At 38.4% G+C, this 16,463-nt stretch overlaps 1 protein-coding gene across 5 annotated transcripts in view; it reads left to right on the top strand.

The window, feature by feature from the left end:
• FNIP2 (folliculin interacting protein 2) overlaps positions 1-16,463 on the top strand; it is a 52,795-nt gene that overhangs the window by 32,418 nt on the left and 3,914 nt on the right. For all 5 annotated transcript variants that reach the window (XM_062573819.1, XM_062573817.1, XM_062573818.1 and 2 more), the window contains 8 exons: positions 2,081-2,282; positions 2,863-2,951; positions 3,767-3,913; positions 4,054-4,223; positions 7,806-9,111; positions 9,885-10,041; positions 11,238-11,438; positions 15,113-15,228. In XM_062573819.1, coding sequence (XP_062429803.1) covers positions 2,081-2,282; positions 2,863-2,951; positions 3,767-3,913; positions 4,054-4,223; positions 7,806-9,111; positions 9,885-10,041; positions 11,238-11,438; positions 15,113-15,228 — 2,388 coding nt within the window. The remainder of the gene's footprint in view (positions 1-2,080; positions 2,283-2,862; positions 2,952-3,766; positions 3,914-4,053; positions 4,224-7,805; positions 9,112-9,884; positions 10,042-11,237; positions 11,439-15,112; positions 15,229-16,463) is intronic.

Raw genomic sequence — 16,463 nt, 5'->3', positions numbered from 1 at the left:
CTGTGAATGCCTCAAGCTTCATTTCAATATAATTCTGATGTGGAAAACCTTAATCTTAATTGTACTACTCACTCCTGTTGCGGTTTTAACTTGCAAGCTGTCACCACAGGAGCTGCTGATCTAAATGTATTTACTTGTGTTCTCACAGTTTTTTTTTTTTTCTCCTGTCCATTCTTTCCCTCTTCCTCCCACAGTTTCTCAACATAGCTTAAACACTATTATTAAATTAAAATTTTCTTTCTGAAGGAAATTCTGACCATACTGTTTTAATCATATGTGTATGTATGTGTGTGTGTGTGTATATATATATATATATATATTTTTTTTTTTTTTTACTTAGTATATTTTTCCATGGTGAAATTCAGAAACTTGAAACAAGAGAAAATAGCTCTGCAAATCCAGGATCATCAGTCCTTAGTCTGCAGTGCAAGTATTTGTGAAGGAATGCAGTGGAAGGATTGCCACCCTTTTGTCCAAACACAGAAAATTTTAGGCAGAGACCTCTGGAGGGCATCTAATTCAGTCACCTGCTCAAAGCTGGACTAACCTGGAAGTTAGATCAGGTTGCTTGGGAACATTGTCTTGTTGAATTTTAAAAATCTCCGAGAATGGGGATTTCACAGCCTCTGGGCAGCTGGTTGCATTGTCTAATTTCTTTCTGTGATTTTTTTTTTAAATATACAACCAGAAATTTCTGTGCTTCATCTAATTTACAGCCAAAGGATGACAGTCACTGTTCACCTCTGAGAAGAGTATCTTCTGTATAACCACCCACTGGGTAGTAGAAAATTGCTGAACAAACCCAAGGCTTTTTACTTTCCTTGCACGTCATGTGCTCTGGGCTCCTTACCACTTTGGTGGGCCTGCACTGGATGTGCTCCAGTTTGTGGACTGGACACGGTTCTTCTAAGGTGGCCTCCTAACTGCCGTACAGAGGGGAATATTCACTTATCTTGACTTGCTGGCTAGGCTCTTGCTAATACAGCCCGATAGGCAGTTACTCTTTGCTTCCCAGGCACAGTGACTCATGTTCATTTTGGTGCCTGCCAGCATGCCCAGGGCCTTGCCTGTGTGATGCTACCTGAACAGTGAACCCCCAAACCATAAAATTGTATGAGAATACTCTGTCTCAGGTGCATGGCTTCTGCCCTGCATGACAATTTGTTATTGAACTTGACTTTTTCTTGTTAAGACCCTTCGGAATATTAGGCATGCCCTCCAGTCTATTGACCATTTTCCCACCCCATCACCCCAAATTTGGCATCATCCACAAACCTACTTAGGGTGTACTCTGATCCATAGTCCAGGTTTGCAATGAAGGTGTTAAGCGCTATTGATCCCCTTGCATAATACTGAAAGCTGGCATCGCTGATGAGAGAAATTAACAGAACCATCAAGTGAGAAAACAGCTTGAGGAGACAATAGATGGCCACTGTTTATTTTTTTAGCAGGAAACAGCTTTTTAAACTATAGCAAATTTTGAGCTAGACATGCATGTATTTGTAGGCATTAAATTGTGTTTTCACAGTAAATTACTAAGTTGTGATGTTTTATCCTTAGTTAAAATAGAAACTTCTATTTCACATTTTTAATAGTTGCTTTAGAGCAGCCATCTTAAGATTCTGTACAAGTAGTGTGTTTTCCAACTTCTCTTGTGAACAGCAGTATAGATCGAAGAATGTCATGGGCATGCTGCTGAGGAGCTGTGCAGGAGCATTGAGAGCTGCATTCAGTTCCCAGCTCTGTCAGATTCCCTCTAACCTTTTTTTTTTTTATTTTTTTTTTTTTTGAAGTAAATCCTGAAGAAGGGATTTTGTTGCTCTGTTTCAGAAGACAGCTTTCACTACAATTTTTGCTGGCCTCTCTAGGGTAGTCTTTCTCCAGTCTGTTTTAGTAAACACAGGTCTTGTCTATCAAAATGCTGGGTATTTGCTGTAAACAGAGAAGTGACCACAAATTTTTGTGTAGATGGTCAGAGGAAACTTAAGCGTGAATTTCCTTCAACTCTGTATAGAGAGATGGATAGAAGATAAGTTGGCTTTAAGACATGGGTAATTGTCCTAACAAATCTCTCTTGCAGGTCCACTGAAGAAATGTTTAGTATGGCTGATGAAAGCTGCAGCTCCAATCCTGCAATGGTTCGGAGGAAAAAGATTGCAATCAGCATAATCTTCTCTTTGCCTGAAAAAGAAGAAGCACAGAGACACTTCCAGGATTTCTTTTTTTCTCACTTCCCTCTTTTCGAATCCCACATGAACAAGCTAAAGTATGCAATAGAAAAGGTACAGAACAGTAGTTTTACTTAATGTGGAAAAATAAGTGACAAACTAGAATGAAATACTGTAGGATCTGATAGATGAAGTCTGGGCAGGAGTGGGAGAAGGCTGTGTGGTTCCAAGCTTCCCTCCATCCTTACAGATGCAGTCTTGAGCCTGAGCCACTGTAGAAAGTTAGCACTTGTCTTCCTTGAACTAGCAACACATGCTGAAAAGGAGTGTGGTTTCTTTTCTAGCTGAAAAGAGATTGGAAGGTTGTATGTTGCAGATGTTTTCTTTCCCTCATATTCCTCTGATGTTGTCTTGACTGTGCAAGTTGTGGAAAAGAATATATTTTATCCTTCTATACAGTCATTGAGACAAATGTCTGCTGTTTTTCCCTTCCTCTTTCCAAAATATTCTCTTCTCCCCCCATGTCTAGCTTTAGGGATTGGTCCTTCATGGTGAGATAGAGGGAGATTGGCACTTATTGCTGTCCTGAGTGGCTGTGTAGCTCTGGGGTTATTATCTTGACATGTTAATGAAGCTTAAAAAATGAAGACTATGAATCTTACAAGAAGGTGTTTTGTGTGTTTTGTGTGTCAAGGCCATGATCTGCTGTAGAAAAATAGCAGAATCCAGCCAAAGAGTGCAGGTTTATATCAGCCGTGTCATGGATGCCCTGGGAGAATTCAGGTGAGTTGGAGTTCTCAATTAGAAAGAGAGCTGTTCTCATGCCCCTCTAAAGTTACTTAGCACTTGCAATTATAAGCAACTGAATGCAGACTCTAATTTAGCCAGTCTTGAGGTTAGCATGACTGAATTTTCTGTGCTGGGTATAGAGTAAATGTTTTTGGAAAACTTCAGCCTGTCTCAGCCATTTTGAGAACGAGAGTAAATGTAGTACTGTTCTGCTCACCTATAGCTGGAACTGGCAGCTAAAGTCTTTGAAGATTTCATCAGAAGTTGGTTCCTACTGACATCTGTGCAGATGCTTGAATTGTTATATTCAAGCAGTTGAATTGCCTACCTCTAGCTCTAGGTGCTAGGCAGTAAAACTGGAAAGTTTCTGTTGAGGGTACTCTTTCAGATTCCTAAGAAAGGAAGAGGTAGCCAGAATCCAAGAAGGACAGCCTAGGAAAGAGACAAGAAGCATATATGGAATATACATATTTTGTAGTGTCCAGAATGTGAATAAAATGGTTTTTTTCCTCCTCAAAATGCACTTCTGCATGTGCAAGTACACAGAAAAATGCAAGAAAGGGAAGCAGGATGTGCAGTTCATGTGAAGACACTTTAAACAGCCGTTGTAATAATACCTCAGTGAATCAGAAGTTATCGGTAAACTAATTAAACAGACTAGTGTTCTGGCACTCTAGTGTGTCTGGAGAACTTCTCCAGTTTGATAAGAGTCTTCTCAGTCATACAAAAAAAAAATCAGTATTACTTATGTATGCAACTTTGAAATGCTGTATGTTAATACTTGTTTTGGGGTTTCTTGCTCTGAGCAGAATTACCATCTGGAACCTATATTCTGTTCCAAGGATTGCAGAGCCTGTGTGGCTTAATATGATGTCCAACACCTTGGAAAAGAACCAGTTATGCCAGCGTTTTCTTAAAGAATTTACATTTTTGATAGAACAAATCAACAAAAACCAGTAAGCTTTTTATCCCCCCATACTACCTAAAAGTTTGTGTGCTTCCTAGTGCACATGATAGATATATTCAAGCATTTAATGGGATATTTTTTTGCTAGTATTAGGTTGCTCATATTTTTCTTTTTTTTTTCTCCATCTAGGTTCTTTGCTGCTTTGTTAACTGCGGTGCTGACTTATCATCTGGCTTGGGTCCCAACCGTAATGCCAGTTGACCACCCTCCTATAAAGGCCTTCTCTGAGAAACGCACATCACAGTCTGTGAACATGCTGGCAAAATCCCATCCATATAACCCTCTCTGGGCACAACTTGGTCAGTAGCAAATTGAAAACCTCAGACTTCTCTAGATCAGCCTCTTCCTTCATGCACGTCTCTTATCCAAGAGCTACTTGGAAGCATGCATTTGCTTGTGTTTAGAGGTAGAAGAGGAGTTGGATATTGTTTCTCATGCTAGCCGTGAACTAGTACAGCTTGGCTTTGTAGTCACACAGCTCTCTTCTGGCACTGGCTTGAAGTCTTTAATGACTGCTGGTGAAACTCTGGAAAAGATTTGCTGATTTGCTGTAAGCTGGGCAGAGCCACCAACAGATGTCTTGAGCCCTGGTAAGCAGACTATCTGGAGGCCTGTCAGCACAGCCTCGTGCTGTTCTCTGCTTCCTTGGTCCCTTTTCTTCCTGCTCTTTTATACTTCCTGTTTAAAGTAACTTGGTATAGGAATCTTAAGAGGGTGCAAGAGTTCCCAATAGCCTACGCAGGTTTCGAGGGAATGAGAAGGCAATAAGGTAGGTGGAAGGAAGTACTTTGGGCCTTGGAGGTCCTTTAGCCTGCCCTGGCTACTTCCTTTTGCCTCTTTCTAACAGAGCTAGAATGGACACCAAGACAACAGAATAGAAACCTGGAAGCTGGTAGTACCTCTACTCATTTAGCTATTTGAGTGGCCTTGTCTAAGATTCACTTTCTATAGCCAGCTCTTCAGGCTGTTTTCTAACAAATACTATATAGCTTATACGTTATTTTGATACCGGGAATTAAGTGACTGCTGTCAAATGAGTAGATGAATGAGAGCTAAGAGAATAACACTGCCAGTAGTAAGTCCTTGAAAGTGTGGTATCAGCTCAGTCTTAACTCTAAAGGCTATATTGCCTGTAAAATAACACACCTGCATACCTTAGCAAAGCCATGAAGCAATAATGCGACTCTTATGCTGTGCCACTGGTCATGTTTCCATCTTACTGTCTAGCTTAATTCAGTTGGTTCTTCTCAGTAGCTTTCATGGCACTAAGAATTGTTACCTTAGCTGTATAGTTGTAGTAACAGGTACATTTCCCATTTTAAGATGAATTTAAAATGTTATGCAAGGAGTAACGGATTAGATTTTCTAGGAAGGGGGGGAAATAGAAGCTGGCTCTGGATGTTGAGGATGGAGCAAGGCCTGTGATTTTTAACAGCCAGCTGGAAACAAGGTGTAAGATGGACAGTAGCTCTTGTGGTCTCTCAGGAGCCGCTGCTGATTATTGGTCAAGAATCTGTTTCCGTTCTCACCTTCCGAGCTGTGTGTTGCTACAAGCGTATAGCCTCAGCTAAATTCTGAGTGGTTGAGCTCAAAACACTACCTGGTTCTGTTTTATTTTTGTAAAGCCCAAAAGCCAGTATCAGGTCGTTGCACTGATAGTGAAAGTGCAGAGTAAGATGTTGCCCTCTGGTGGTTCCCTTTGTAAAATAAATAAAAATAATTAAAAAAAACAGTGCTTTTAAAATGAAAATTCCTTTTCATTAAGGTAAACATTTTGAAGTGTCTGTCTTTCTATCTTCTGAGAGATGTTCTCATTACCTTTTATGCATCAATTACATATAAATGTTGATACAAGTGTAGGTAAATGCTGCTAGTAAGAATTAGTACTCTCTCTGTTTAACCTGGGCTTCAATCTGATATGCTTAGTGGTAGGCATTAGTATGTTTTGAAGACAGCAATTTTGACTCCTCTTCCTGTCTCGGTAGGAATGTTTTTTTTGTATAAGTCATTTGTGCAAATGAACATGAAGCCTGAATCTGATTACCATAGCAACTGTGCCCAACTTTAAAGTAGAAAGATTTCTTCCTCTTTGCTTTCCAAATTACTTTTCCTCATGGCCCATTAGGTTTTGAGATAAGTAGAATTCCTTCTAGTTCTTACATAACAGACAATAAGGTCAGACCTGTCTAGCAGACAAGTATATGGTCTTGCTGCCTAGGGTTTGGTCTCTCATAATTTAAAAATCAAGTGAGTAGTCTGAAGCTTATTTTCCAGTGCTGGGAATGACATGTTAGGCTATAGAGCTAGTGGCAAGGGCATCCTTGACTGAGGGAAGACAGCATACTGATTCTACCAGTAGCGTCTGCAGTGGATCACTGGCATAGTGGAAACACCTCCACAGATGGCAGGTCTTGGTAGGGGAGACGGTAAGAGAGAGGAATGGAATTACTGTCTTGCTGATCATTGTCCTGCAGGAAGGGACCAGGTACTTTATTCCTTCCATACCTTGCAGGACTCAGAGGAGGCTGGGCATAAATACTTCCTTTTGTAGTTTTAGCCCCCTTGTGTTGAAATCGGAGTTCCCCTTGCTTTTGGTAGAGACCTTTTTTGAAGCTCTGGTTATAGTTTTATTTAGCGTTAGTAGAACTTCATGAAGTCTGGACAAAATCCTGGTGGCAGACTCGGTCCAGAGCATTTAAGAAGGCCTGTGCAAGGATTTAGCTTCCAAAAAATCTGCCTGGTAGATCAGCATGTAGCCAGAGAAACATGTTTACAAGGTGAATATTTATGCTGGCTGAAGAAAACCTAGCTTTTGCTGGCTGCCTCCCATCTGCTTGTGATATTAGCCATAGTTTGGTCAGCTAAAGACCTTTAGTGAGTGTTCTGTAATGGGTATCAAGTGAAGTCAGTTGTGTTAATTCAACCTGATAAACATTTCTTGAGTTTAACTCACTTGGTCTGAAATGGAGCATTTGAGCGTTCCTGCACTAGGCATCTGAGTTTACTTCTCCCAGAACTCTGATGTAAAAACCCTTCAACTGATAGATTGTGATGGGCAACTGGAATGTAGTAACCTGTCTCACCAACATAGATGTGTTCAAAGTAGGATATATGACCTTGGCTCTGTTTTAAAAAGCTGTTCTCCAGCATAACAGAGCTAGCACATAAACAGTTCTAAGGAGTCTCTGATTGTACTCAGTTTAGTAAACAAGTAAAATGGAGGCCAAGACAACCACACTTCTATGTACTTGCAGAAAATCTCACAAAAGTGAGCTTTTTTCTTTCCTTTTTTTGAGGGAGCAGTACTAGGAATTACTATTACAGTTATGTTTTAATACAGAAGATAAATACTTAACTGATACTAGTTTTTTCTTTTTTTGGGGGGGTATTTTAGTGCTGGAATACATCATTCAGGTTTTTTATCTGAATGAAAATTTCTGTGCTTAACAGAAAGGAGAAGAAAAAGAGACCCTGATTAAACCAGAACAATTTTGATATGAAAGAAAATGAGAAAATAGAAAACAGTATAGTTGGCTTTAGAGCTTAGTTGAATCTGTATTTCTGTCCATCTCATGTTGTGACAAGTGATCGTATCTTTTGGCCATTTTATAAAATAAAACCTGCAGTTGTTTTGAAGGGAGAGGAACTTAACAGTATCAACCAAACCCTCCCCAAAACACCAAAACCCTTATCTATACAAGCCAGGTAGAAGAAATGTCAAGAGATTTCCTTTATTTTAAAATTTTATGAATTTGCTGTGAAAGAAAACGTCTCATTTGTGTTAGTAATAAATGCCACTTAAATTTTCTCTGAATTCAAGTGATACAGCTTATATTACAATTATAAAAGAGCATGTGAAATTCTTGTTTTTCTCTTTGTAGGTGATCTTTATGGTGCCATAGGCTCTCCGGTTAGGTTGACTCGGACTGTTATTGTTGGAAAACGTAAGGAGTTGGTGCAGCGCTTGCTCTATGTTCTAACTTACTTCATTCGGTGCTCTGAGCTGCAGGAAAATCAATTGACATGGAGTGAGAAGGTTGGGGAAGGAGAGCAAGTGCTAAATGGAAGCACGATCACAACTGCATTAGAAAAGGGAGAGGTAGAAGAATCTGACTACGTGGTTGTCACTCTTAAAAATGAACCTGCTCTTGTGCCTCCAATGCTACCTCTAAAGAATGATGGAAGTAAGAGCAGTACAATTGCTGAGTGGGTGCATAATTCTGAAAGCACGCATGCTATGCCAGCCTCCTCAAAAGAAAAGAATGAAGCAGCAGGAAAGGCTAGTCAGAACTCTGAAGCATCTGTCAACTGTCTAACTGGCGTTTTCCATAAAGAAACAGTTGATGGTAAGAGAAGGACTACTGCTGATACTGGAGTCATATCCTACAATTTTGAAGAACCATCTAAATTGGAGGATATAGTGGATCTAAAAACGAATCAGATTGAAAGCAAGGTAGAAAAGCAGCTGCCTAGCAGGTCTTCTGCTTTACCTTGTCCTGAAAGGTCTTACCACAGGAGTTCATGCTTAGAAAAGGTCACCTTCCGGATTGGAAGTTCTGCGTCACCAGAGTCAGACTTAGAAGCTCGTAGAAGAGAAATGGAAGAGAATCTGAAGGCATTCAGAAAAAATCCAGAGGTGATGCATTGTGCCTCAAGTTCCCCAAGTCTGACTGTGGACACGTTCCAGAATCAACAAGAAAGTTGTGAAGCTGCTTTTATACCCTGCAGTGAACATAGTATTTATTATGCACAAGTTCCACCTTCTGAGGAGAAGAGTGTAGTTAATGACCAACACGCAGAAAGTAAAGGAATGGAGATGAATTTAGCAAACACATCTGGTGAACCATTTTTGCCCACTGATAATAGAGTAACTATAAAAATGTCAAATGTGAAAGAATCTAGAACTTCATGCTCTGACAATCTGGAGAGCTGTTCACCTGACTGTGTGCAAGTAGTTTCTGCTGTCAGACAGGATTCTCCTCAAGTCAGTGCTAAAGATGTCCCCTATGGGGATGCTGGAAGGAAAGTTCCATTCAGAGTTGAAGGGGACATTCCAAGGAATGAGAGTTCAGACAGTGCTCTTGGAGCCAGTGATGAAGAAGGTGATTGTTGCATCTCTGAACTCCATCATGGTAATGTGAGCAAAAGACTTGAAGAGTTTGCAGAAGTGGAACTTCCTTTACCAAGGTAAAGTTCAGATGAATTTAGAAATAAATGGAATGAAAAGTGGCTATTACCTGAAAGGTGTTCAGGATTTCAAGTCTGAAATCCTGGAATCTTGATTAAATTCTTTGCTGATATCTCCTTAACAGACATTGGTAATGTAGTTAATAGGCATAGGTAATATAGTTTAGGTTCTTGTTAGCAGCCTTGACAGAAAGAAAGCCAAGACTAAGTAGCTTGGGGTGTTGAAGTTTGCTAACAAAGTTATTATTCAAATATTTAATGAAAAGATACCAGAGTTGTTAGTATGCAACTGCCTGAAACATTTAATCTAGACATAATTCCATCTGAGGACAGGCAAAGCTAGCTTTTGTCAAACTGGTGTCTGCTAAAGTCAGATTTCAAAAACAGAGCACCTTATTTAAAGCTAAGCTTTATAGTTACACAGATACCTTGCTGATGCATAAAGTAGGTAGCTAGGATTTTGCTTCTTAGTCTGAGAATACTCAAACTGAGTGAACCTGTTAGGTGCAGAATGGGGAGCTCATAGATACCACAAGCTCTAATACATGTAGACTTGCCTTGTCTTAAATCTGAAGGGGTCAATACAGTGTTAAAATACAGCTTTGATAGTTACTGTTTCAGAGAGAGAACCAATAACTGGTTCACTGTATTTTGAATACAATTACTGATGAATACCTGCAGTAGTGATAGATCAAACCTTCTATTTCACGTGAAAATCTGAACACAGTCTGTCAAGTAAGGATCTTAACCTGCTTTGTATTTCTATATTTCAGGTCAAACACAATCAGCAGTCAGTGCATGAAAAATTTTGGAAGATCACTGCTAGGTGGTTACTGTCATACATATATGCCTGATCTAGTGCTGCATGGAATAAATAATGATGAAAAACTCAAACAGTGTCTGCTACCAGACCTACTTCATTCAATACATGTGAGTTAAAATACTATTGTAGATAGGAGATGTGATATCACTGAGAACCTACAGAAGCACAGTAGCTGATGCTTTGAATAGGACCTATTTCTTTCTACTAACCTGTTCTTAAAAGCACCTCTTGACAAGTCTTGTTTCCTGGAAGAGATTGCCCCTTAATTCAGTGTGTGAGAAGCCTGTTCAGACAAGATTCACTTGCTTTTTCATTTATGCCCTCTTAAGTCTTCTCTTTGAAAGATAACATAGGGAAGATTTTCTGCTAGCAACTTCAAGTTACAAACAGGGGAGAAAAAAACCCTCTGAAATTACTTTACTTTTCTTTTCAATCACAGTAGCAGATATTATCTGTATTTCATAAAAAATGACCTGCAAGTTGCTGGAAGCCTGTAAGTTTGATCACTGTTTAGTGATGTGTGTTACAAGGGAGATAAGTTTTATGGAGGCCTAGATTATACTAGATTAGTAGCAAGTGACTGACTACAGAAAGTTGGTGGATATAGGTAAGAACTTTGCATGAACTTAAACTATGTCCTTACCTTTGAGTATTCAAAGCAATTTATAACTAACCTTTCACTAAAGTCTTCTCTGCTCTTAGAATGCAATTTTAAATATTTGTCTAATGATGATTATCAAGTGCTTCTGTCTATAGCAATTAAAAATCATCCTGCTGGAATGAGTTCACGTATTGCCCAAAACTGTGATCTGTGTGTATATGTATTGTTCTGTTTTTTTAACAATAAATTGATCTAATGTGATATTGCCTCTTCATATATACCTTGCTTAATGAAATCTCTCACAAAATGCCTTGTGAGACACTGATTATACTTTCTCCACCACCGAATCAGTATAATTATTATTTTCTTTTTGGAAGAAACTTACCTTGGTAGGGTAGCAAGAATGCTATTTGTGAAAGAGTAGTGTTTCTGAAGCCCTATTTATACAAAATAAAATGCTTGGTCAAACTGGCAGGTATGACTTAATGGACCTAACGTTAATGGATGTAAGCACTGGTCCTAAAGTTGGTATTCCAGTTTATTTTTGATTGAGGTGCCTTGGGTTTTTTATCAGATGAAAACATTTGGTTAGATCACTTCCTTACTCCCTGCCCCAGCAACGAACATAAATAAGACCTTACACAAGTTGTGAAAATGTATGTGAAAATGTCACATAATGTTTATATTTTGTATATATTGCAGCATCCAGTGCTAGATGAGCCCATAGCAGAAGCTGTCTGCATTATTGCAGACACAGATAAATGGAACGTACAGGTAGCTACAAGCCAGAGAAAGGTGATGGACAACATGAAGCTGGGCAAGGATATCTTGGTGTCTAGTCAAGTATCCAGTTTATTGCAATCCATTTTACAGCTTTACAAACTCAACCTCCCAGCTGACTTTGTAAGTATTTCTTTAATGAAACTGAAGCTAATGAAAATTGCTTAGCTTGAGGTATCAGATGTGGAGTTCCTTATACTGGATATTTTATTGCTACATCAATAAACTAATATCTGAGACAATTTAGAGTTAGTACCAAATACTTAATGCCCGCAACAGTCCCATTTACTGATACTGGTTTTAACTAAATGTACATGTAATAGATCAAGAGACATCAACTGTTCCATAATAGACATGCCAGAACTGAAGTTACTTTGGCAATTTTAGCATGTTCCTTATGTTTAGGGTTGTTAAACTTGGTTTGCATTATTTTTGTTGAAGAGTTTCCCTCTGCTTTTTCTGTTGAAGTTTCTATTTACCCCACCTTGTTCATAGCCTATGAATCTTGATCCTCAGGCTCTCTAAGCAGCCCCGTACACTGGGTGCCTCTCTTCTCTCCTGTTATGTGTGGTTGTACACATTAACCCTTCTGGCTTCTACATATTCCTGACATCCTTGCCCACAGATGCTGTCAGCCTTGCTGATACACTGTCAGTGTGGTTACTGGGAGCAAGCTGGAACCTGAAAACATGTGGGGGCCTGAGGTTGCAGCAGGGGCTGTCGCTTCTGTCATAGTGCATTCTCTCCAACCTCACAGCATCCTTTCCTGTCCTCACTAGTAATGATATTCATCAGAGTAAATCAGTAAAGCTTTCTGATTACTGATATTGGGAGGAAAAACAAAATAATCCACAAGGTTAACAGTACAAATTACAATACAGTTTTTATACACAGTTGTAGCTGGAGTGGGGGAAAGGGTGTGGGCCTCCCTTGCCCTCCACAGAACTCTGCTGATTCAGTGAACAAAATTGGCTTGTTCTTCCATAGACAGCTTTGAGGAATTTCGTTTGTAGGAAGCCTGTGTAATGACTGGAGTTGTAGATGGAAGAGGAAGACAGAGCTGAATGTTAACATCTGTAAATAGTATCAGCTGGCACTGTTTTGAATAAATTTAGTGCTATAGGTTGTGCTAAACTCTTTAAGAGTCAGAAACCAGGCAAAATTAGTGGGTACACTAGCAGTGATCCCTACAGATTCCATGGCGAGGGGGTTGAAAAATGTGCAATTTCAATTAGAATTATATCATAAGGCCTGCACACAAACACTGACACTTTTGATGCTTCTGAGCTGGACAATTGACTGCAAATGAGATGTTCTTTCCAGTGTTGTCTTGGGGTTTATATATGTAGTTTTAGGGGGGAGAGATTGGGTTTGCAGGGAGAATTGTTTATTAGTGTTTTCCTTTTTATGAAAAAGGAACAGTAAAATGACAGTACTAGCAGTTTATAATTTTCTATAATCCACGTTAGAGGACAATTCAGTCCTCCTCTCGGAAGACTTTACAGATCTTTGCTAACAGCTGCAGAATAGTGGGGAACAATCAAGTGTTCATTAGACTCCGGGGCGAGGGGAGTATGACTTTTTATCATAGTGATTCTTGTGACTTTAATTATGACAAAGACAAACGTACTAATATAGATCAGAGGTGAGTGTCATGCGCTGTGTTTGAAGTTTCCTTCACCAGCTTACCTTTCATTGCATCCACTTATTGTCCAGATCAACAAGCTTTGTTTTCTGTGGTACTACAAAAAAACAAACCCAAATCAAGGCCTACTGGATGAAAGGCGAGTAGTATGATCTTTATTGTGGCCCTTCATGTTGATAACCATACTGCAAAAGCTTGTGCAGTATGCTGGAATGAGAAGGAAGTGTAAAATCAGAATTGCAGCTGCTGCATGTCAGCAATCTGTCAAAAGTTTTTAGCTGTACCTTTGAACACATTTTGAGCTACTTTTCCTGATAATAAAACTAACCTGGGATTTATTTTTCTTATTTAGTCAGTTAGACAAGTTGCAGAGGAAAGTCAACATCAAGAAAATTTCACTTCCTAAGTAGTATAGACATTTTGAACAAAATTGCTTAACTCATGTACTGAGATCATGAGGAGGACTGTCTTTTGATACTTGGCTAGTCACTAGCATTCAGGAGGAGCAGATAATCTATATATTAATTTTTTTAAGAGTAATGTAGAATTCCTGCTTATTTGTTCCTTCATAACTTTAATAATTCCATAATCCTGTAGCAAATGAATAACTTCTAATATGAACTGCTGTTTTGGGAAACTACTGTGTGCCTCCCTGAACCACTGTGGAAATATTAACAGTTTTTTTTGCATTGGAGAGTTATCTATAATGAAAAATACAGAATGCTTACCTTTAGGCTAGATTCTGAAGTGTTATGACTTATGACGACTTCAGTGAGAACTTGCTTGAAGCAAAAATATCAAATTACTCTCAGCAAATTTTTACCTTTCCTCTACTAGTGGCAGGTTCTATTTGTGCTGTTATATAGCAGGCTTTTTAGAAATGCCTGTTTGTCCTCCCTAAGACCTGTTATAAGCTCAGAAAAATATTAAAAATCTTTGTCTTGCTCAGAACCATCAAAAAACACAAGCATGAGTCTTTTTCATTACTTTTTTTAACTAGCACAACTGATTTCAGAGTATCTCATTTCTATTACATATGGTATTCGTTAAACTTGAAAAGTACATTGAATGATTGCCTGAAGCTATTTGCTGCTACTGTTTCTAATTGCTGTCTCCGCCTGCCAGATGATTATACATTTGATAATATAAGATTTTGTGTGTGCTTCTTGCTTTCATCTCTTGGAGTTTGGAGAGCTGAATTAATTAAACTTTTTTTGAAGTGGTCATCACTGTGGAAAGAAAGAATATATTAAATTGAATGTACTTTTTGTCCTAGAACAAAATATTTGTTTAGACATCCTACCTATTCACCTTGTGCTACCAAAAAAAGGAAATTTTCTCTCACAATTTTTCATCAGCTTTGAAGCTAAAGTTTATCTGCTCTCCTGCAGCTTTTGTATGAGAAATTATCCTATACCATATGACTGCATAAAAAAGTATAGTATGCTGCTGCATTTCTAATATGTGACTAATGAAAGAAAAGTGATTAAATCTAGATTGTTTGCCAAAAGGTTCAAGTAATGTTTCAGCAATCTTAAACTAGAAATCCTTAGCACTAGTAATGACAAGTACCTAGAAAGGATCCATAAGCTAGCTTCTCCAGTAAACTGTCAAGCGAAAGAGCTATGATAATATTACAAATAAGATGACACTATCTTCTATTTCTCAAGTCTTAATTCCTTGAATGGCAGTTCCCCACAGCTAAAAAGATGTCCAATTTCAGGAGCTGTCGTTTAAATTACATCTTTCAGAAAAATAGTACTGACTTGTAGCAGACATCTTGATCCAAGTATTCTGGTTTCATTCTTAATAAGACATCTTGAATGTCTCTGAGCCTGACTAAAACTTCTAAGTCAGCAGACAGACTTTGGCCAACTTAAGTGTGAACTGGATGCATTTTTGACTTGTGCAACAAACTTGCTACCCAGGAAAATAAGAGTGCCACAATTCTTTAGGGGGAAAGGGTGATGTAAATTCTTAAAGTTGCCAGGCCAAGGGTAGCAGAGAGTCCCTTGCCCTTCTGGATTTTGGAGGAGAGACTTAATTAAGATCATCTAGCTAAGGTAAAAAAACAAAATGGTATGTTTATATTTCTGCAATGTTTGCATGTGAATGCTACATCTGTTCTGAGGTTTGTGGTCTGTTTTTACAGTGCATAATGCATCTGGAAGATAGACTTCAAGAGATGTATCTCAAAAGCAAAATGCTTTCAGAATATCTGCGAGGACATACAAGAGTGCATGTAAAAGAACTAGGAATTGTATTGGGGTAAGTATTGCAGATATCAGTCTTCATGTTTGGCAAAACTTGGGGCATTTATATTCCTTTTCAGTTTCCAAATACCATCTCATTTTTGGGGGAACTTGCTTCTTACTGTATGTTTAGTGCTCACCTCTCTTTTGCGTGCCTAATAAAGTATAAAAGTGGGCTCCACTGAGCCATCTGGAAATCAGACCAAGACATTTACAGTTCAGCAGCAAGAGCAAATTGCTTATAATTCTTAGATCTTCAGAATGAAAAGGAATTTTGTTTTGCAGAGGATTTCTAAAAACTTCGGGTCATTCTGAGATCATCCACATACTTGCACATTTTCTTTCTCTCTCGCTCTTTTTATATATATATGTGTGTATATATATATATACGTGTGTGTGCGCGTACATGTATACATGCAGTATAGTTAATGAAAACTGTGTCCCAACAAGTATTTCAGAATCTTTGGAAAGTTAGATGGTGGAATTGTATCTTGGGGGAAGAGGGGATCTCAAAAAAGCAGGTGTAGGAAAATAAACTGGTGCCAGTTCAGCTGCTGTCCTCCAATAATAGTGCTTGTTTGACATACAAGCTTTATAATGCACTTGCTGACCAGTAGAAGGAGGGGCGAGGGGGACGTTGAATATACATTCCCAAAAAAAGATTATATTTAGCATTGTAGGTAAAACTTAAGGTATCTTTATCCAGACTGCTCCAAACTTCATGTGGTAGTAAGAAATGAAATCCCCAAATAAACACTTTTCTCAGGGTATATGTATTTATGTATATGTACATTCATGTGTATAGATAGATATCTATTTCTTAATCTCTGAGCAGCATTACAGTGGAACTGATTCAAACTGAGTATTGCATTTGAGAGACATTCCTGCTACTGTTTTGATTGCATAATTAATAATTCCAGTTTTTGCTTATTTTTGATAAGGTGCTACAATGTGATGAACTGAGTTATATTTAAAACACAAAATGCACAGTCTTTCATAAGTTGATGGTTGGTATTTACAAGATACTTTTTTTGGACCAGGCTTACAGATGCCTACTGACTAGTAAGACTGTAAGCTAAGGCTTTTGGATTAGTGAATGAATTAAAACATAAAGATTATATATCACAGGAAGAGTGTATTCAACAGTACTGCTATCTTTTTGCTTAAAAGGTAGCATAATTTCTATTTTTAAAAATTACTACCTGCTTTTAGTGGTATGTTATGAATAATGATAATAAATAGTAGTAAACA

Source organism: Rhea pennata, chromosome 4 (genome assembly GCF_028389875.1).
Source record: "Rhea pennata isolate bPtePen1 chromosome 4, bPtePen1.pri, whole genome shotgun sequence".
Classification (NCBI taxonomy): domain Eukaryota; kingdom Metazoa; phylum Chordata; class Aves; order Rheiformes; family Rheidae; genus Rhea; species Rhea pennata.
This window is presented reverse-complemented; position numbering and strand designations above follow the sequence as displayed.